Source organism: Pinus tabuliformis, chromosome 2_1 (assembly GCF_031772625.1).
Source record: "Pinus tabuliformis cultivar Carrire ecotype Pingquan chromosome 2_1, CPIR1, whole genome shotgun sequence".
NCBI classification, from domain to species: domain Eukaryota; kingdom Viridiplantae; phylum Streptophyta; class Pinopsida; order Pinales; family Pinaceae; genus Pinus; species Pinus tabuliformis.
The window spans coordinates 41,584,418-41,606,276 of NC_142299.1; the positions used below are offsets into that span (position 1 = coordinate 41,584,418).

The following is a 21,859-nucleotide window of genomic DNA, read 5'->3' on the forward strand; positions in this document are numbered from 1 at the left end:
AAGTGGCACAATGAGCTAGTTGGTGGTTGCAAGGGGTTGTTGGTTGTCGGCTGAGGACCATCTTGGAGAAATTCTCCTAGGGATATCACCCACAAAATGGTGGGTAATAAGGCCAAATTAGTTAAGTGATATTGATGATGATCAAAATGAAAAGTCTTATCCTCTATTTATATTAGGAGAAGGATAAGTTCTAATTTAACCTAAAATCCCACTAATCACAAGTTAAATCACAATAGTCCTTTGGTTACAAGCCAACCCACTAGCTCTCAACATAAATGCTAATAAAATCCCACACATGTGAGTCGTAAGGCCTCTAAGGTTGATGTCATCCATGAATGAAGCTCCAAATGCCAAGTGTTGGTGCTCTAGAGTGCCAAGTATGATGCAACACCTAAAAATCATCCTTTGAGGGTTAACCCTCAAATTTCCATCAATGTCTCTCTATGGCCCTAAAATCCAACTAGGGAACCAGAAAGTGTTCTACGGGGTCTCCAACTGATCAAAATGTCCATCATTGCTCCAACATTGAGGGCTTTCCAGGTGCTCCCTAATCTAGAAAGGTGAGACCATCCTCATCTAGGCTTTGAATCAGCTACCATCCCTTATATGGTGCTAAGGTCGGCCTGGGGGCATACTGGTCCAAGTGTGTCATCCTGAAGAATCACCAAATCCAAGGAAAAGTGGGAAAATGTTCTAGTTGTAGGATGTGGCTAGATTCATATGTGATGTGTTATTGTTGCTTGGAGGCCCAAGGCTATCAACACTTCACCTATGAGTGCCAATAAAAATCTATGGGCCTTGGGTACCTGTCGGTAGGGTGCCCAAGTCAGTGGCTACTGAACCACCTAACAATCACAACATAAAGTCTAGTGAAAGCAACCAATCATCAAGGACAATATTATTGCATCTAAGTGAACAAGCTTGGATGTAATGGGCTATTTAACATTTCAAATAAGGATTCCCTTCCAAAATCAAGGCCTTAAGCTCACAACAGTGTTTCCTCCCTAGTTAGGAGTGGCTAAAGGACAACCCTATTAGGCGTTTTTAGCCCCCAAGTGGAAGTAACATTTCCCCAATCCACCATTCAATTTATAGGTGTTAGTGAATAGTAATGATGGTATGGAGGGGAGAAGATTTCATGGCCAAGTGTCGTGGTCAAAGGGTCCAGCATGATGGGGATCCACATTCTAAGTGTATAGATGTGAGGAGGGAGCAATCATGGATGCATGAGCTATCAACTCGAACTTTGTTTTTCCACCCCTCTAGTACGTCTTTTACTTTTGCTTCATTTTTCTTTGTATTATTGCTCGTAGCTCAAAGGGTTATAGAGTGCTTTGAATGATGTATAGCAATTGTATTACCCCATAATGATGAGTCCCTTCATTGCTCATCAGGGTTGGGACATGCAAGGGTTCCTTCTTATGATGTAAGGGAACAACATATGCTTAGGAACTGGGTGATGGCCATAATGGGTGGAGGTAGACCTCATGCTAGGCTTTTTCCCATGTGGTAATTTGTATATCTTGGCCATCTTTTTCATTTTGATATTCTTTCTTTTGTTTTTTTGTGGCCATGATATGATTTTTCTATTTTCTAGCTGCATCAACCTCATATGGCAAAATTTTGGGCCCTACCCAGGTATGTGAATGTATGGATGCCAAATCCTAATTAACCAATGGTCAGTGAAACACAAAGAACGGATGTGAGATAAGGGCTTGAAATGTATGATGGAAAGTGGCAAGTATGACATAGGGATAGATGGAGCTACATTATCTCGATTAGAGCTTCCCAAGTAGTGCCCCTCCTATACCCATTGGGCCGTTATGGGAGGTCCCGCTGGGCTAGGATCAAAGATTAATCCCCATTTAAGGTGAGAGAACAAGATCAGGGTCAAAACCTATCCTCCTTTTAGATCACTCAATAATCCATATCAAATGCCCAAATATAAACAAGCATAGACATCTAATTGCAAAATGATCAAAGTACCTTTTGATCGGAAGCCCACCTTTGTCCATGTGCTCTCGCTGAATGGGTGAGAAGCATATGGCTGATGCAAGTGGCAGAGATATAGTGGCACCTCATTGGCTACTGGTGGCTGCCAAGGACTGCTGGCTGGATGGCTGGGTGTGAAGAATAGGAGAAAAATATTCTCCTATAGGCAAGGTTGCACGAAACGGGGAAACGGGTACGAGTTTCCGAAACGGGAAGTGATACGAAACGCGACCTCCCCAAATTTTGGAAACGGGGAAACGCGAATATATATATATATATATTAGGAATTTAAGAAATATGTGCAATCATAAAGCATATATGATACATTCTAATTTATTACATTATGATAAAATTGTCAATTGTCAATGCATAGACTATAAGTATCTAAATTTACATCACATTTACTCATGAATAATCACATAATGAAAATAGAAATATCCAAAATCAGCCACGAGAAATTTCTAATTTTTTGTCTCGTGGTTGATTGGGAGTCTCCTCCTACATAGTCGAATGACCTTAGTGCTCTTGATTAAATACAAGTTTCATACCCTAGTACCCTACATTCTCTTGATTATTGGGAGTCTCCCCTACATAGAGGGCTTTGTTCTCTCGATTAAATACAAGTTCCATACCCTAGTACCTGATAAAATCCAATGGAAACATTGAAATCCCCCCAATCCTGAAATCCTGAAAAACAGATAAGTCTGCTGGATTTTGAGTAAGATCTAAAATTCTACTTTCTCCATATGAAATCCAATGACGGCGAAACCACTCTCAAACATCCTGAGTCATTTCATGGTAATGTTAAAAATTTAAGTAAAAGGATGAAAATGAAAAATAAAGGAGAATATCACTTTTACTTTAAGAACTTAACATTACCATGAACTGCATATCAACACTAGGGCAAACAAATGTAAGAGATCTACATTAGAAAAAAAAAATTAAAAAACAAATGTTTTTTTGGGGGAAACCTGGCCCGCACGACCTGGAAACGCGTTTCCGGCCGTACGGCCACGTTTCCATTTCGGGAAACGTGGCCGTACGGCCGGAAACGCGTTTCCAGGCCGTACGGTACGGGGAAACGTGTTTCGTTTCGTTTCCCCTGGCGAAACGCCCCCTAGGGCCACGTTTCCTGCAACTTAGCCTATAGGGTTACGCATTTTGGTGGGTAACAAAGAACTACAGAGAACTTCCGCAATGGACCAAAGGATATCGAACCTGATGAGGAAACTGTAATCTAAAAACTTTGAATGATTGTACATGAGAATGGAGTCCTCTAAGTAAAGAACAAAGAAGCAGTAGGACTCAGAATCACAGAACTCAGAGTGAACTCAGACAAATAAAGAAATAAATATAACCTTCAAAAATTAACTATATGTATAATAATACAAATTCAGGCACAACAATGGAAATACAAACAATTAAACACCAAATATGCTAGTTTGCTAATTTATGTCACAAGGAAATTTGCATATGGTAAAGATCACATTCAGCTACATATATAAAATGTTCAAGATACATAAATTGAAGTTCTGAGAAACTAATTGATGCACTGAAATAAAAACATGAACAATGAAACTATAAATGGCCTCTGAATTTAAAAACTCATCAAAGTATAATCTAGAATGTAAGTACTTAGTCAGGAACCATGAGCTGTTATTCATCAGTAACATCATCATAGGCTGAATCCTCATGCAACGTTGCATATAGGGAAGATCACATCAAGCTAAATATATTAAATGATCATGATTCGTAAATTGAATTTCTGAGAAATGAGATATAAGTGATGAAGCTTTAAATGGCCCCTGAATTAAAAAAAACTCATCAACGTAACCTAAAAAGTAAATACTCAGTAAAGAACCATCACCCATATTCATCAGTAACATCATCATATGCTGAATCCTCATAAATGAATTCCTCTCTAGAACTAGTTCCAAGTCAACGCTAGATCAACTCCAAAAGCAGGCAAGGTCCACTAAGCAAATCAAACTCCAAACACCCCAAATGCAAGCAATGAAATTGAAATGTGTCAAAATAAGTCGAAGCAACCTTTTAGAAAAGTGAGTTAGGGTTTAGGTAGGATTAGGGTCCCTTTTTTTATTATTTTATTTCGTTTGTATTTTGCACCTAGGCCAGGTCATCAGGGAACATGTCATACTAACACAGACTTGGTCAAGTCTGACTTACTCGGCTGCATGAAACAACCAATTTGGTTCATCTTTCAACAACTCAAGTCAAACTCAATCAAGTCCTGTCGTTCTGGTCCCATTGAACTGTTCTGAATATCCGTGGACATTAATATAATTTCATTTCAACAGTGAAATATAAATTTGTTTCAAAAAAAGCCATATTAGTTAACTAAACCATAAAAACGGCTGAAAAAAATGTGTGCATGAATACCATCATCATTGAATGCCAAACAAAATATTAAGCATGAAAAATGAGCTTATAAATAAAAAAGATTAGCTAAACCATTTTGATTGGAAAAACTTAAAAGAAACCATAACAGGTGATGGAAAAAAATGCACACATGAATGTCATCATCTTTGTATGCCAAAGAAAATACAAAAAATAAAAATGAATTTATGAGAAAAAAACAAAACAAAACAAACAAAAAAAAGGAGCACCATTTTATTCAGATGCTCAAAGACTTTCAAATCCCAATCTTTGTGCAGTTATGCTACTGTAACTGCAGCCTGCAGTTAGTAGGCTAACTAGGGCATGAGATTAGTGCAGTGAAGAAACCAATAATTGATGGCCTGAAGGGATGAAATAGACGTCTATTCAGTTCGACAGCCATAAAATGCTTCTGTATTTTCAAAGTTCAAAATTTTTTTATATTTTTTCTTAAGAACACATTTTTCTGCAAATTGGCCAGATAGTGAATATCTTAGCATTGAACAACTAGTTTTTATGCCTTTCTTCTGAGATATGTAGTAAATGGTACCACTGTTTCATATATCTAGATTCTGACCCTTAGAGGACAGACAAATAGGGGTTGAACAAAACTGTAAGTAAGGTTCCAAAATAATCATCTCTAGATCAGATATCATAAAAATAAATAACTGCTAGCTAACAATACCAAACCACCTTTTAGAAGATGGATTTTGTTAAGATACCATACTCAAGTTCAACTCGCTCAGTTATATTAAAATATAGATTCAAAAGCCCAAAACTTCCCATTAAAAATTGCATTGCGCTTTTCCTATACAACTTTACCCAGAATGGCATACTTTATTTTCGTCTATAGAAAGGCCATAAAAGTCACAATACACTATAACTGTCTCTATCAGACTTCATCCAAATTACTTAATTCAAGCTCAAACATGAGAAAATGATTTTTGGTTTAAAAAAAATACGGAAGAAGAAGAAACATACCATTTGCTTCAGGAACGGCCTTCAAAGCAAGTGCCGCAAACTTGATGACAATATCATTTACAGAAATCTTCAGTCCATGCTTTTCTGCAGAGAATCATATAAGTGATATTACGAACTGTGGCAATTATAGATGGACATTCTCCTGTGCCCTAGCCAAATGTTGTGAGGGGTGAGGGGTAACAGATCATAAAAACATATAATTTTATTAGTAAAAGATGATGGTATGGAATTCCTTCATACCTTGAAGTTCCTTTCTAAAATTCAGCACAGGATCCAGCATTACATCTGATAGAATTCATCCCATTGCTTAGATTCAGCAAAGTACAGCAGAAAGAATGTGATTTTACTTTGTTCGACTCAACTTTTATTCACAAGCAAGGATCTTTTTTGTTATTTTGTTGTGCTTGAATTTACTTTGGTTTCACAAGCAAAGATCTGTCATGTCTTCTGTGCAAAGAAGGGAGGTTGCATAAGAAAACATTTTCCATTCGACTTACCTGCAGATAAATAAAGATGTGGAGTCCCATGCTTTGATTCCCATAGACGTTTTGCGATGATCTGAAAAATCCTTAATCTTAGTAACCTCTTTTATACAAACTGATGCATAAAAATGCAAGTGCAAAGACTTAAATATCAATGGCTAACCATTAAGAATACATAATCAGCAGCAGAAGTAACCAAAACACAGTTCTATGTCCTTCAAAAAGGCACTAACAGAAATACAGTTTTAGGTACCAAGAAATACAAATACCACTAATCGAAATGTTCAAAAGTATATAAAATCATTACACGATTGAGGACAGGTAATTCGAAGCCAATATAACTACTATGTCAGTTATTAGGACTGAATAAAATTATAAATTGAGCTACAGTTTAAATTATTTTGAAGTGATGAGACTCCTATTATTCAAATTGAAATTACACCTAGAAGACGTTAGCATGATAAGAATACCACTCATTAGCAGCCACATGACCATGCTCAACCTTATAATAAGTGAATTTAAGTTATTTGGGCCACAAAAATTGCACAGAAGATAAAAAAAACATGTTTACATCTCAATAGCAAGTTACCTTTTGGATATAACATTTTAAGTTGGCCAAATTCATTGAATGTTCTTTCTGTGCCTCCTTTGTGGTGGTGGAATCTGTCATCCATATTTTCTGAAACTGTTCATGTGTTATGCCAATTGAGTAATATTCGGAGAACCTTATACAGTGTCACTCTCACATTGTTGTAAGTTTTGAATCTTCTAGAAAGTCATAAATATTGGTTAATTTTCCAAGTAAAGAGCCATTAATGTATCCTACATTTCTTCCTCAACATCTTATGTGAACCCAAGCAGTCCTCTCCCATCACCATGTGCAAGTTGATCAGTTACCCATTATGTAATACTATCTTTTACCGCATAATGAGACAATTGTGCTAAAGACACATTGGATGTCAGGTGTAGGTTTGCCTCAGCCACAGATAGGCTGTCTGTCTTGAACTCTTCTTGTTATTTCCAATGATGTTCATAGCCCAATTGGCATGTTTATCTTCTCTTTCGTCTTGAACAGGTTTTTCATATTGGATTCATGAGTGGTCGTATTCTTAAGTAAACACCATGAATTCTATAGCCATGCAATTGTCATCCTTCACTTATAGAATATTCTATCTGTTTCTGTTATATATATATATATATATATAACAATCATAAATAATGATTAGTATAGAATAGGCATGTCTCTAAGGGCATAACCATTCATGAAAAGCCACTTGCGTAGGTATACAAGCAGGCCCTCATTTGTAACCATTCCATCATCTCATATCTTCTGTGCATTCTTATATAAATATATTTGTCCTATCATGGATATTTATATATTTCAGATCTTCTGAGTATTCTGCTGCGTATATTAACTTTGTTCATAACAGTTTCATTGCAAAAGTGTCGAAAATGAATACCCCACTCCAGAAAATGCCCCAATTTCTAAAGAGTAATAGAGTAATTCTATTATATTTACTTCTACAATATCACTTCTACCCAGTTATCAGAAACAAGAGAAATAAAATTTCCATTGGTTGGAAAAATAAGAACAAAACAATTTTCATCGTATGAACAATCAAGGATTCAATTTCAAAAACTTGCCTTTTAAAATTAGACATCTTGATTGCTCAACCCTCAAACTTTTTCAAATATCGAACTAAAATTTGCAAAGCATTATTATATGATCGGTTTTTCTGGTGTGGACATAGAAGTTATCGGAGAGTAAAATTCCATTAATACACCAGAGAGAAGTTTAAATGCCATCCATAAGAATCACCATACACATTTGGCATCAATTGTTAATATTTTGGCTCAAGCTGGAGGCAATTTCACATGGACAATTTAGACCATAGCCTTTTACTTGGATTACGTGTTTGACTAAGACTAGTAGACCATTATACTATCATTTTGTTACCACTTCAATTAGTAGAGTGGCTGAAAATCTTTTACAACTTGTTAAACCAGCACACATAGAACAATGACCCACTGTCACCTCAGCTCAAGTCCCCAATCTTTAAGCCCAATTCCTACCAGAATGGCCATGGGAAGCTTCCTTTGCATGACTCCAACCAACCAATGCTTGATTAGTGCCTTGTAATAGAGTCCAATGGCAGAATTGGAAAAAATTTATGTTGCTGCCCTGATGGCCTATTGTGCAAAATCTGTAGAAAATTATCCTAAACCAACAGGAAAGTCACACAAAACTAACCAAATATAATATGTGAGTAGCCAAATTGAATGTACATAAAATATACACACCAAATATACAAGTATTTCTATGATCAAATATTTGGTTAGAAGGTTGGTTATGTAAATCACCTTGCTGTCCTGCTGTAACAGGCCTGCAAACTCTGCAAAAATTTGTAGAAGACAACAAGATTGTCCCCTTATAACACCACCCAAAAGTGTTAAAACACTTCTAGACCCAAGATCTATTGGAAATACTGAGAGTGGGGTGAATTAGTATTTCTCTTCAATTAGTTAATTTTAACTTCACAGAGCATTAATTATTATTAGCATCAGATAAACATAAAGCACTCATCAACACCATTAAACAATGCACAACAATAAAGACAAAAGAATGGTGATTTTAGGTGGAAACCCTTTCAGGAGAAAAACCACTAAACGCTTCTTAATATTTGTCTTCAATAACTTACAACAATTAGGAAGCTCCAACTTCTGTTATTTTCAGCTCCACTGAAGGAGGCTCCAACCCTCTGGTTTACCAACTCCAACTGGAAGTGTTACCACTCAAACCAGCAGGGGACCTAAAAGGGGTTCCTAAGACGGCAACTGCTAGGTCAAGGGCAACGGTGCAGGCTTAGTCCACTATCACTACGGCTAAGTCTCCCTGCTCTTTACGGACTTTCACCGATGGGAGGAGTCTTGGTAGTGTAGGGATCACTTGTAAAGTACATGTCAATGGATAGGTGAGAAGTGACCATGAAAACCCTTTCCCAAGGATGGAGTAAAGAATGGAGCTTGCTTGCTCTTTAAGCAAAGGACTTGGTCCACGAGGGATAAGGGTTGAGGATTGGAGGGTTAAGGGAGAAAGGATAGGCTTATAAGCAAGTTTCTCAATCCATATAATCCTTGGGAAACTTGGATTCCCAAATGGTCCTTGACAAATAATCTTTATTGAGAAGTGGGACCACACGAAGCCAAGTGAACCCAGCCCAGGTTCAGGGATGGAATGCAACAATCAATGATGTTCATATCCTAAACAAGGTGAAGGGAAAGGACCAAACAAGAATATTTACCTCAAAAGGTTGAATTGATCCTATTGAGGTCTAGCCTTGGGGATGCCTAGGCAAAATTTGATCCTAGAGCTAGGGCTTGGGATTCCCGGAGATTCCACCATTAGAATTGCCTGAAAATTGGAAGAGAGGGAGGGGACCCACAAACGCAATAGCCTATAGGAGATCGAAGTTTTTCCTTGGTCAATTCCCGGGAAATTGATGCCTTGGGTGACCTAATGTGGCTAGACTTGGGGAAAATGGGGAAAATGGTAAAAAAAGGATTAAAATGATCACCCCTTCAAGGGACCACTGCCTAATTCACCTAGGGATATGGAGTCAAGGATGATGATGAGTAAGAACTTGGTTTCTTGATAAAGGAGGCCCAGAAAGTCAACTTCATCCGATGTTGAAAGAAAGAAAAGAAAAGTGACCTTCAAGTATTTATACTTCAAAGCAAACGATGTAAGCTTATCAAGACAAATAATATCTAGGACATTTCATTCATATAACATTGGCCCATACATTAAATTAGCTAAAACATGCTCAATTCCACATCTCAATCATGCAGCACCTAGCCCTGATTTTAGTAGTATGTAGCAACAAGAATAATAACATCAAAATTTACTTACAATGTTATAGAGTATATCCAACCAGTATTTCGTTTACAAGACAAAGCTCCAAGACAAGATAAATAGCCCAAATCCATACGTCAAAATTCATTCCTCTCCAAAAAATATCCACCAAGAAAAAAATGTGAAGTTCTCTATGATTAGAGAGATCACAAGTCAAGTGATCATCCAAATGAATGTATCTAACATCAATATATAGCCTCCTAAGGAGTTCGAATTAGCCTATGGGCCTACGTTAGCCCCTAATGATAAAATAATGTGCAAAGAATAACCCCTATTGGTGACAAGCCCAACAAAGTAGCCCACAAATTTAAAAATAAGCCTCACAAGGGGACAAATAATAGTATGTGCATGTCGTCGAGCCCTCCAAAGGCTCAATAGTATCTTTAAGTGCCATATTGAGGAACAAATTCTCGGAATATGATGGACAAGGAGGTGGCCCCTTGTTCTCCAAGTAGTATACCTGTGGTGCTCCCAGTGGGTCTGAGGGCACATCAATGACCCCATGGGTCACCATATGAATCGGAGATGCTTGTAGATCCTCTGTAATGGTCCAAGTGGTGGAATGAATGTTGCCATGACATCGTACAAGTGTTGGGACACCCACCAAGAGTGTGGGGCTCTTGTGGCGGCCTATTGGGCATAGTGTACCAAGCATATCACCATCATCCCAAAAGTAGATCGCTAGTAGTCTCTGAACATCTATGAAAATCTGTGGAGTGATGTCTGCTGTTGTGGAGGCCCATGGCTCTCTATGCACACCCTACATGTGCCAATGTAGACCTTTCAAATAATCGGGTAAAAGAGCTTACAAATCATGGATAGTAAAATGGGCACTTCATAATGGCATGCCCTTCCGTAGTGGGCTTTGGCATGTGCTAGTGCCTCCAAGCTCCAAAGGGGGTTAGCCAAGTACCTTGTTTCACCCCTTAGAGGGGATAGTATGTCCGAGGTACATCCCTCTAATGGGGGTGGCAAGTGAAAAATAAGTGAGATGGAATAGGGAATGAGGGGCAGTCTTGGGCCACATAGTGGGGCAGAGGGATAGCTAGATAAGGGGAAGCCCACACCTGGGTATGTAATGTATAGGAGGGAAAAATCGTGGTACATTAGGTGCCCCGGCCTTGATTTTTCGACCCTTCTTCATATACCTTTTGCCTTTTATGAATTTTCTTTAATTAACTGCTCAAGGCTCAAAGGACAAGAGCAAGATGTGTAAGATATAACAGTGATTACCCCCTTTTAGGTAGGGTGGTTCATTTCCCTCCAGGGGTTGGGACAATCATGGGTTCCTAAATGATAAAGGAGGCTCATCTAGGGCCCATGGAACTAAGGTGATGGCCAATGATTGGGGTAGAGCCATAGTTTTAAAATTCGGCCGATTCGAAACGGAAACGGTCGAGTTGATCCGTTTCATTGCCCAAAAATGTGACTCGGTGGAGGAAACGGTTCAGTAGGCCGAGTCAGCCATGACTCGGCCGAGTCATGGCTGACTCGGCCAACTCGGCCGTTTCTGTATTGACTCGGCCGAGTCATAACCAGTGGCCTGTAACCCCATCAAAACAGCGATTTGACATTTTTTTAATGACATTTTGAAGTGTTTGCTGATTGGTTTGAACTCCAATGTGTTTTATGAATTAGTTAAATGTTATTTGGGGTCCATTCCCCCTCCCAAACCCTATTTAACACACTCAAATGCTCTCTACTATTAATATGTTATTCAAATTTCATGGTAACGTTAAATTCTTAAAGTAAAAGTGACATTCTCCTTAATCTTCATTTTCATCCTTTTACTTAAATTTTTAACATTACCATGAAATGACTCAGGATGTTTGAGAGTGGTTTCGGCCACATTGGATTTCATATGGAGAAAGTAGAATTTTAGATTTCATTCAAAATCCAGCAGACTTATCAGTTTTTCAGGATTTCAGGATTGGAGGATCGCAATGTTTCCATTGAATTTTGTCATGTATTAGGGTATGGAACTCGTATTTAATCAAGAGCACCAATCCCTTTATGTACCTTGATGTTAGTGACATTGGTTGTCGAACTCCTCTGGGATTCGCTCCCAAACTAGGAGCTTCTGAAAATGTCTCTCCCGCTCCCGTTTTTGCTCCTGCTCCCAAGTAACACAAAGAAGAGAAACCGTTTGGATAAAAAACGGTTAAATGATCTAGTTTATGTCCAATACAACCTCCGGCTCAGACGAAACCATTTGCTGAACAGAAGACCTGATTCAGATCCCATTGTGTTCGAAGACATTGATCCAACATCAGATTGGGTAGTGGAGAGTCGTCCAGCAGAGTTTGATCCTGATGAGGATCTTGATTTAGATTTAGATATTGAGACATCAGTTGAACTTAAACATGTTGTTCAGTTGAATGCAAATCCCAATCCACCAGCCTCAGTCTCACACCCAGCAAGGACTCCAGTTGTAGGTGCTTCCTCTGCACAGCCACGACAGAAGCGCAGCCGCATATCTACTCTATCTCAGCTTGCATCTGTTGCAGTTGCACAGCCTGCTAGTGATACCACTTCTACAGCTGCAGTTGGAGATGATGAGGAGGAGGAGGAGCCATGGGGCCCCCTATCTGACTCTGATGATGATCCAGAGATTGATCGACATGATCTCGGCTCCTCTGGCAGTAGCTACTAGCCAGTAGCTGTAGTACTAGTACTGGAGTCTGGTCACAGTTTACTTTTGTTGTAGAGGCCATTTCTAGCCTCCTTGGTTATGTGTTTTTTGTTTTGAGTCTTTGATCATGTATGACAGTTGACTATGTATTGCCATTGGGTACCATTTTGATATAATGGATTGGTTCATGAGCCTACTTTGATCATATGTTGTCTTCCATCTATATTATAATGCTGTGTGTTTGGAAACATGAATGGAAATCTTTAAAATTATGTTTAAAATCTTTAAAATTATATTTTTTTATAAAATAAATAAATATTTAATGTATTTGTTACAACGACCGAGTCATTGAAATCGAGCCGGCCGAGTCATTACTGTTTCGGAGTCGGAGTCGGAGTCGATCCTCGGCCGAGTCGGAGTCAGAGTCAGAGTTTTAAAACTATGGGTAGAGCTCATCTTTTGCATTTTGTGGTACAATTTCTTGTTAAATGTGGCCATTTATGTTTTTCACTTTTTATTTTAATTGTTTCAACCTTCGGGGCATCATTCTAGGCCTGACCCAAGGCGGGGGCAAGGGGATAGGGAGATTAGCCCTATGTGGACCCAGAATGGGAATATGGACCTAGGTCGGAGAAAAGATAAATGGGGGTATAGTGAGCAGATAGGGAGTAATATGTGCGGATAAAGGAGCGGGACCACACACCCAAAGTCAAGGCTTCCCAAGTAGTACCACCCTAGAACCGAATGGTCAATAGAGGAGATCCCACGGGACTAAGATCCAAGGGTAACAACCAAAAGAGATCAATGGGAAAGGAGCACAAACTAAGTCCACCCTTTCCGCCAAATCCCCCCATCAATCCATACCCAGAAGTATCCATGATAAGTTAACCCAATACTCAATTACCAAATGACAAGATATACCTTTGGATTCGGGATGCCCACCTTCAAACATATGATCAATACAGGTGGATGAAGGACCACATGGCTAGCTCAGATGGCAGAGAAATGGCACGACGAGCTAGTAGGAGGCATCAAGGGCTTGTTGGCTGCCGGCCGAGGCTCATCATGGAGAAAAATTTCTCCTGGGCATATCACCCACAAAGTGGTGGGTAACAGGAAGAACGCTCCAATGCCTTGGTTTACAAGCTCCAACTTGAAGGATGCTCCAACACCCTATTTACCAGCTCTGACTAGAAGGACGCTCCAATGCCCTACGTAGGCTCCAACCTGCCCTAGCACCAGCATGCCACCCTGAAGTGTTTTCAAGCTCCAACCTAAAGGAGACTCCACTCTCCTGCCTTGCTCCACACTGCCACCGTACTCAACAAGCTACAACTTGCCCTGAAGGCTTTAACCTTCAACTCACCATGGCAAACCATGTTTCACCAATTTCAAACTGGATCCCACTGTGCTCGATAATCAATACAAAATAACTTGCAATACAATCTCTGGTCAAAAAAATTTGTTGGTACATCAAACGCTATCATCAGTGAAATGTGCTTCTACACCAAACCCTAGTTGGATAAACAACCCTGCGAAGTACATTGCCATAATCAAATCTAAGCTACCAAAAACGCCTGAAGATTTTGCCAGAAACGCGGATCCCCGTTTTTGATACGGAAACAGATACGATTCTTGTCTGAAATGTTGTAAAAACGTTTTTTGTGGCGTTTGAAAAAATCAGAAACTTCAGATTTGCAATTGGATACATTTCCAAAGGATTTAATTTTTTTTGGATCCGTTTCCAGATTTCTGGAAATCCAAAAACGGATCAAAGAAAATCGTGATCGGAATCCACCCTTAAAATGTTAAAAAGCGTGAAAATTTGTATAGCCATAAATAAATAATAAAAATGAAGAAATCAGATATGCAAATAAACCCACTATAAACACAGTCTCATGGCATCTCTTCTAAATCTTTCGAAACAACGACACTCCATATATTTATCAAGGATTCTTACTAAGAAAAAGTTAGTTGTTCAAAAATGCAAACAAAAGGGTTTGGTGAATGTCTTCATAAAGAGATTTATTTGAGTGATTAATTTTCAGTTTGGTTAAGGTTTTGTTAATTGTCATTGATTTTGCTCTTGATTTCATAAATCCCTCCAATATAACAAATCTTCTCTAGCCAATCTTTTCCCTGCATATAGTCAAGAGACCAAGTTGACGTTGAGAAGATTGAAATGTTCAAATAGGTCTTGATGGAATATCCCAATGATCCCATGGGCCTCTTAATTGCCATGCAAGGAAGATAGATATCATTTTCCATGCATGACACGTTCTTTGAAGGAGTTAGACCTAAAATCACAAAAACTGTAGCATTTTTTATTACATTACTAATGATGATGATAATATGTTGAATGTTATTATAATCACTAATGATAATGACAATGTTTATGTTGAATTGATGATGATGATTTGTTTATGTTGAATGCATGACGACGTTTATGTATTTTTAGATATAGATTCTAGATTCTAAAAGATGAATGGTAATATGATATATATATATATGTGTGTGTGTGTGTGTGTGTGTGTGTCGTTTCCTTGCCATATCGTATCCTGATTTTTTGAAAATTTGTCGTATCCGTTTCAAACCCCATATCCATATCCGTTCCCATATCCGTTTCAGTGCAACTTAGAATCAAATATGACTCTACTCAATATTAACACTGCTCAACGATACATTCCACTGATAAACCCTCAAACCACAAATGCTTCAAATGATTCTTGAGTTGACACCAGTCTTTGAAGCTGACTCTCCTTAAACTCAAATTCTTGCCACACAAAAGCTACAGTTACCCTTGCTACACAAACCCTCTCAAAACATGTACATATGGTTTCAAAGCACATGACAAAATTTTTGTTCAATAAGGATACATCTTCATGCCCTCAAAAGCGCCTGTCTCTGAGCACCGAGTATAATGCTTCTTTCGATCTTCAATTTGGCTCAAAACAAGTGTAATAACTTCCACAACCTATTGAAGCTTTATATTAAATTAATCTTCATACAAAATGAACTTGCTCTTATTTATGTGACAAAATGAACTCAGTGGAAAAATAAAACTTAATATCTAAACATAATCAAGAATTGAACCCTTGATCTTTTCTTCACAAGCGAAGTGCCATACCAACTTGTACCAAACTTATTATTTTTTGATCTTTAATTCGAGACATAAAGAGAGGGAATTAGGCGTGAATTTTACCATTGAATGTATCCACGTGTGTATATTACATGTACGTCCAGTCAATCTAATGTTACAGTCCCATATCAAATGACTCTTATCAATTGTCATATTTACCAATACTTCACTCACTCCAACTACCATCCACAAGAATAGTATATAACCTATGTGGAATTACATCGTATAGGGCATCTACACGGTAAAGTGCCAACCATTCAATTGTAATCGAGAATGCTCCAAGAATGAAGGAAAGACAAGTTGTAACTGCAACTGCAAACTTAGCTTCACGAGAGGATAATCTTTGCTCGACAAAATCGAATACATTATACAAGACACATCACACATACATTTAATATGGCATCACATCAAACACCGATATTACAAGCCCGTAAGTTAACATTTGTGTTGTTCATTCACCAGTGTGTTGACTATCCAGGATCCTGCGCCATATAATTGTTGAAGAATCTAGGGCATGGACTTAATGAGATTCTTCTTAGCTTGATAACTATTCGTGAGGTATTTAACATTTAGCTTATTAGCATTTCTTTAATGTTAGTGTGTCTTCATTAATTCATCAAATAGCTACCATAATCAAGAGACAAGGACACAAAAATTTGGCTTTCTGCCAAGGCCAAAACCTCTCCCTCTTGGAGAGGAAAACCCGCACAAAATTCTTCTTATAGAGATTCCAATTGACGAACACCAAGACCATGACCCTTGACTTCCTGAGCCACTCCAAGACCAAGACACCAATCCTCTTCTTCGTCTGAGATCATCACTGCTACTGCACCTTCACTGAGATATTATAGTTGCCACACCTTTACTGAGATCTTCATTACTTCTATCAAGATCATGAGTATGTCGAGACAGAGATATCCTCATCACAAGTATCCCGAGACTTATGACTGTGATTTTTCTTCCTGCGTTTCATCATTATACATATGCTGCTCTTGAGACAGAGTATACACCGAGATACAGTGAGATCATTGTGATCCTCTTCATCGAGACTGAGTGTTCTTGTAGGATTATTGAGGTCATCATAATTATGTCGAGACTAAGAGTGTGCTACAATGAGATCACCGAAATTCATTGTGATTGTGTTGCGATTACAACTGCGTTTAGAATGTCGAGAGTATGTCACACAGCTACCCCGAGACTATTACTGAGATGTTATGTGATGTTACTTTATTACGCATATGCTGAGATCTTATATCACAGGTGTGCCGAGAGTATGTTACAGGGACTTCGATTATGAAGAGAGTGCACTATGAGATTACAATGACTGTGATTTGTGCTGCGTTGAGATTACCGTGATGATAGAAATGCCAAGACAATGTTTCCTCCTTCACCGAGATAGAGTATCCATCATATTCCGAGATGTTATACTTCGTTGTACTCACCGAGACTTATCGAGGAGTTCAATCATCTTGTCTTCCTGTGGTGACCCTTAGTCGTATATATATAGTGATCATGTCTTCCATATCAAGTCGACATTACAGTGGATCGTTGTGACACTTTGTTTGAGTCGATTTGACATTACTTTTATTTTATTTGCAAGCCAACATGATAGTGTTTTGCTTTGTTTTGCATATTGCCTTCTTCAAGAGGATTGTGTTTCTCTTGGAGGGCTAATCTAGACACTAGGTAGCTTTATATACATTACAAATATGTTCAAGAAGAGCTCTTTAACATGATTTTGACTCTTTGACTTTCCTAGACCTATGGAATGAGCAAGAAACTCATTCATATAATTTACAAAAATAATATTTCTTTTCTTTACAAGTACAAAAATCAAAATTACATGTATAAATACCGAACCTAGTTACATTTTCTTCAACACTCCCCCCTAACTAGGGAGGTATTTACAATGGTACTTGGTCATTCTCAATTTGAAGAATTTCTCATAAGAAGAATCGGATTGGTAATCCCATCTGTAAAGCATCACATCAACCAGCATTGTCACAGTGCACGAGACCATGAGCTACAATGTTGGCGAGACCACTGATTTATAGACACCTTCATCATTGTCTCTCAAGGTACATACCCACCCGGGTGTTCACTGAGTATGACCTTCTAGGACTATTCTTATCTTGGGTTTCAAGCCCTCAAAGAATATCAGCCCTCTTGCCTACTCTTATCTTGGATGTCCTACACATCCTCAAAGAGTATCGGATGCCAAATTATTACCCATCCCTCCATTCTTTCTTCCTAGGTGAAGACAAGAATGTTGCGTCTATCATGTGTCTACATTTCCATTCATGGCCTTCACCTAGGCTTACGGTTGTTAGTCCTGGTCTAGTGCGTGACACTTGAAAAATAAAAATAAAAACAAGTGTCACTCCTTTGTAATATGGGGTGATCTAATTCAAGCTTCCTCTTGATCAAGGACCTATCAGAGCTTCCTCCTAGCTAGCGACTCTTCAATACATCAGCAACTTCTTCTGCGTGGGTCCTTCAGCTGCTTGATCAACTTCTCTCCTTGATGTCATGAAAGCTAGTTGAGCTTCTTTCTTGTAGGGCAGCAGTCATTGATCACTTTCCTCCTTAGTTCGTCATGTCATTCCTTTTTTCATGGAAAGTAGCATAATTCATATTTGGAACCTTTGCCATATGACTACTTCTTTCTCATCATGCTTCTTCCATTCATCACATGAATGCTAGGTGTACTTGTAAGTAGCCCTGCATGAACTTATCCAAATATTATTCAAGAAATCAAGTATATCATTAAATCCAATCGTACCTTACTAGGTGGCTCTTCATCACGACATATTTCTGTAGGTGTCAGCATCCTGCACACACATTGACATATCTCCCAAAGATATCCATTGTCAAGGGTCTTCAGCTTTTTCAGACTTTCATCAGATTCTTCATATCTTTCCGGGAGATTCCTATTCAAATCTTCTTGGGCTTTTGGATGTTGATTGCCTTCATCGTGGTTGCATATCTCACGATCTCTTCCTTCCTCACACATTCCATTCCCATCAGCTTTTAATCAAAGTTTCTTCATTGTATTGAATCACGTCATACTTCATAGAAGGACATATTAGGTTGATTTCATCTAGCGTGACATGCCTTTCTGCATCCTTTCAGAGGAGGAGATCCTTTTCCCTCGATCATGCTTCCTACAATAGAAGTGATGATCTATATTACCTGCAACCATATGACATGACATTATAAAAATTAAATACAAGCATACATACCTCATTTTATCTTTAGGTCATCTAGGCTTCTTCCAGCAGCTTCCCTGATTGAAGTGTCTTCAATCCCTTGATCTGCTTCATCTCTTATGACATCATACCATCATCCCATAAATTCCATAAGTTGGAGTTCCTAATGAAACACTTGCTTCCTCTCTTGATTAGTGAATCCTCCGACTAGGATTCTATCAGAGAATTTTGAGGATCTTGTATATCCTCATATGGCATATGTTTCCCTTTTGACTTGATGTATGATAAAACCCGTCCTGGATGACTTCTTCCTTCGCTTCAATGTCCAATGAGGGTCCCAAGAGTTATGTCCTTCATGTTAGATTGTCATGGATTTTGTTTCCCATGATTCCCATAGTGATGCCACAAGCTCTTGCTTCTAATGCGTTCATGATGCCACGATGCATCTTAATATCGTGGCCATATCTAAAGATTTAGGAGCTTATAATAGGACCCCTTTTGTGAGCGTGGCCATCTAATCATAGTGGAGATCGGTTGCTCCCCCTTTCCTTGGCCCTTTTCTTCAACTTCCTCCATCTTTCCGGAGATATGAACTTCTTTCCATATTCTTTTCATAGCATTGAACCTTATACTATTCTTGTTTTGTTTGAGGACCAAACTTTCCTTGCCTTTCTGCACATGATTGAGTTCTTTAACCTTTAATACTTTTGTCTGCAACTTGTCTTTCTCTATAGAGACCACAAATTGCCGGATGAGGTAGCCTTCTTGTTCATTGACATTTGTTACCTTGGTTATCAATGATGACTACCTTCTTATCATCTTTCCCAAATCTCTCAATTGAGATCTCATGAAAGTATTCCTTCATTCTTTGATACCTTTATTTTTGTGTAGGTCTAAGTGATGTGACCTTCTTTACTATAATTTCAAAGAGTATATCTTCTAGCATTTCATATACCTCTCTTTATCTCTCCTCTTCTGCTACATAGGCATGAGAGGACCTTTGAGTGATTTCATACGAATCCTATGAGTCTCTTGTTGCATTCAAACAATACATGACCTTCAGAGACCTTTCCATAGACATAAATGACTTTTCTTTTCTATGAGGAATATGACAATCCTCCTTATTCTATGCAAGGACTTTCGATAACTCATTAACCTGTAGATCTCCTTGCAATCATGAAGTCATTTTACCAAATTGATTAATGAAAAGTACTTACTTGATTTGTGAAGACAAAATCTTCACCTTGATCATGTTAATGAAGAAGATGTATGAGTGTTGGAATTTCTAAGTCTAACTGTTAGAAACCCTTCATGTACTTTACTGATTTATTCCTACCTACTTGTTCTGTTAATTAACAAGTTATTTACCGTGTAAATAATGGAAATAAATACAAATCCATGCTCAACACATTACAGATCATCAACTGAAGGAAACAAAACACGCACACAAGTGACACCATTATTTTTGGACCAATGTCCCCAGAAAAACCCAATGCGGGAAAACTGGTGCAGCTATCTGAGGGTTTTATTATTATGCAATTTCTGAATACAATCTGGGTGCCAAAATCGGCTCACCCAACAGAGAATAATCTCGGCAGTAGTACCTCTCAGTCGAAGACAGATGTTCCGGCTGAAACCCCGGATAATCACTCTGGCAGCTTCACAGCTCCAATCTGCCCCACGAAACCCCAGCGTCAGCCTCTAGGGACAGTGTCAGCCCTTTCTGGCCTAGCGTTTGCCCAACGTCACTCTGGCTTGGCCTGCGTCAGCCTCTGGAGGCACTGCATCAGCCCTCTGGCCCTCTGCGTCACCCACGTTGGCCCTCTAAGGCACTGCGCAGCTCCTGGCTACCTCTGCGTGAGCCCTGGCTCGGTTATGCGTACCTCACTCTCGGCTACCGCGCTGATCCTCCTAGTGTTATCTCTGCCTCTATGTTTCTGTATTCACTGCCCCTCAGCTGCAACTCTGATTACTCTTTCGACTTCCTTAACAAACCCAGCCCCAGAAAGTCAAAATCTTGATCAACTCGGTGTGTTCTCCAAGCGACCGTCAAGCCTCCTCTTATACTTTTCTCGTTGACAATTCAACGATCGAGATTGAGTCCCTAATCAACGGCTAAGATTAACTCTGGCTTGATCCATGATTTTTGGACCCTTCTAACACAGTTTTATATTAATTCACATTAATATTTTGTTTTCCCTAAGTTTAGATTTAGGGACTCCATTAAAAATATTAATTATTTTAATATCTCCCAAACTGTTTAGAATCTGCCCAAACCATTTCTGAGTATTGGAGATCTCATGTGCTTTAGCCTCTCCACCAATTTTCGTGGCAAGAGCACATCCGATGCTACCCCAAATCAACAATGAGGGCTTCTTCTATGGATGATCTTCTTTCAAATGAGAAAGCCTTTCCTCAATAGAGAGGTTGCTCCATTTCATGAGGATGATTTGCTGCTCCATCAGATGATATTCTTTTGTAGTGTGGATCAGGATTGTTGCTAGGGTTTCAACTTTCTCCAAGTTGATGTGATCTTCGTTTTGAAATCCTTCGAGCTATCTTGATTTGTAGACATTCTGATGAGAGTCTTGGTGGCCTTTCGATGATGATTGTGGAGACACCAGTTCTTGTTGTTGTAGATTGTCTCCTTGATTGCATAGACAAAAACCCTTGTTGATGAAGATTGTTGTTGTAGATTGTTAGGGTTTGCTCAAGATTAGGATTTGATCCTGCAATGTAGATCTTGATATCCTTGCAGCTTGCTTTGATGCTCTGCTAGAAACATGGTCCTTGAAATGTCTATTTTCTGCCCTTCCTTTGACTGCAACCATAGCTCTGATTCCATGTTGAAGAATCTAGGGCATGGAGTTAAAGAGATTCTTCTTAGCTTCATAACTATTTGTGAGGTATTTAACATTTAGCTTATTAGCATTTCTTTAATGTTAGTGTGTCTTCATTAATTCATCAAATAGCTACCATAATCAAGAGATAAGGACACAAAAAGTTGGCTTTCTGCCAAGGCCAAAACCTCTCCCTCTTGGAGAGGAAAACCCGCACAAATGTTGATTTGTAATGTACCTTGGACAAGTGATTTCCCATGGGTTAGTCTCTACC

General features: G+C 38.7%; 1 protein-coding gene across 1 annotated transcript in view; it reads right to left on the bottom strand.

Moving 5' to 3' along the window:
• The window catches only part of LOC149198681 (dihydrolipoyllysine-residue acetyltransferase component 1 of pyruvate dehydrogenase complex, mitochondrial-like), a 286,422-nt gene that overhangs the window by 112,998 nt on the left and 151,565 nt on the right, over positions 1-21,859 (bottom strand). Inside the window, exons 10-12 of the mRNA XM_089402112.1 lie at positions 5,868-5,928; positions 5,611-5,655; positions 5,371-5,454 (exon numbers count right to left, since the gene is read on the bottom strand). Coding sequence (XP_089258238.1) covers positions 5,371-5,454; positions 5,611-5,655; positions 5,868-5,928 — 190 coding nt within the window. The remainder of the gene's footprint in view (positions 1-5,370; positions 5,455-5,610; positions 5,656-5,867; positions 5,929-21,859) is intronic.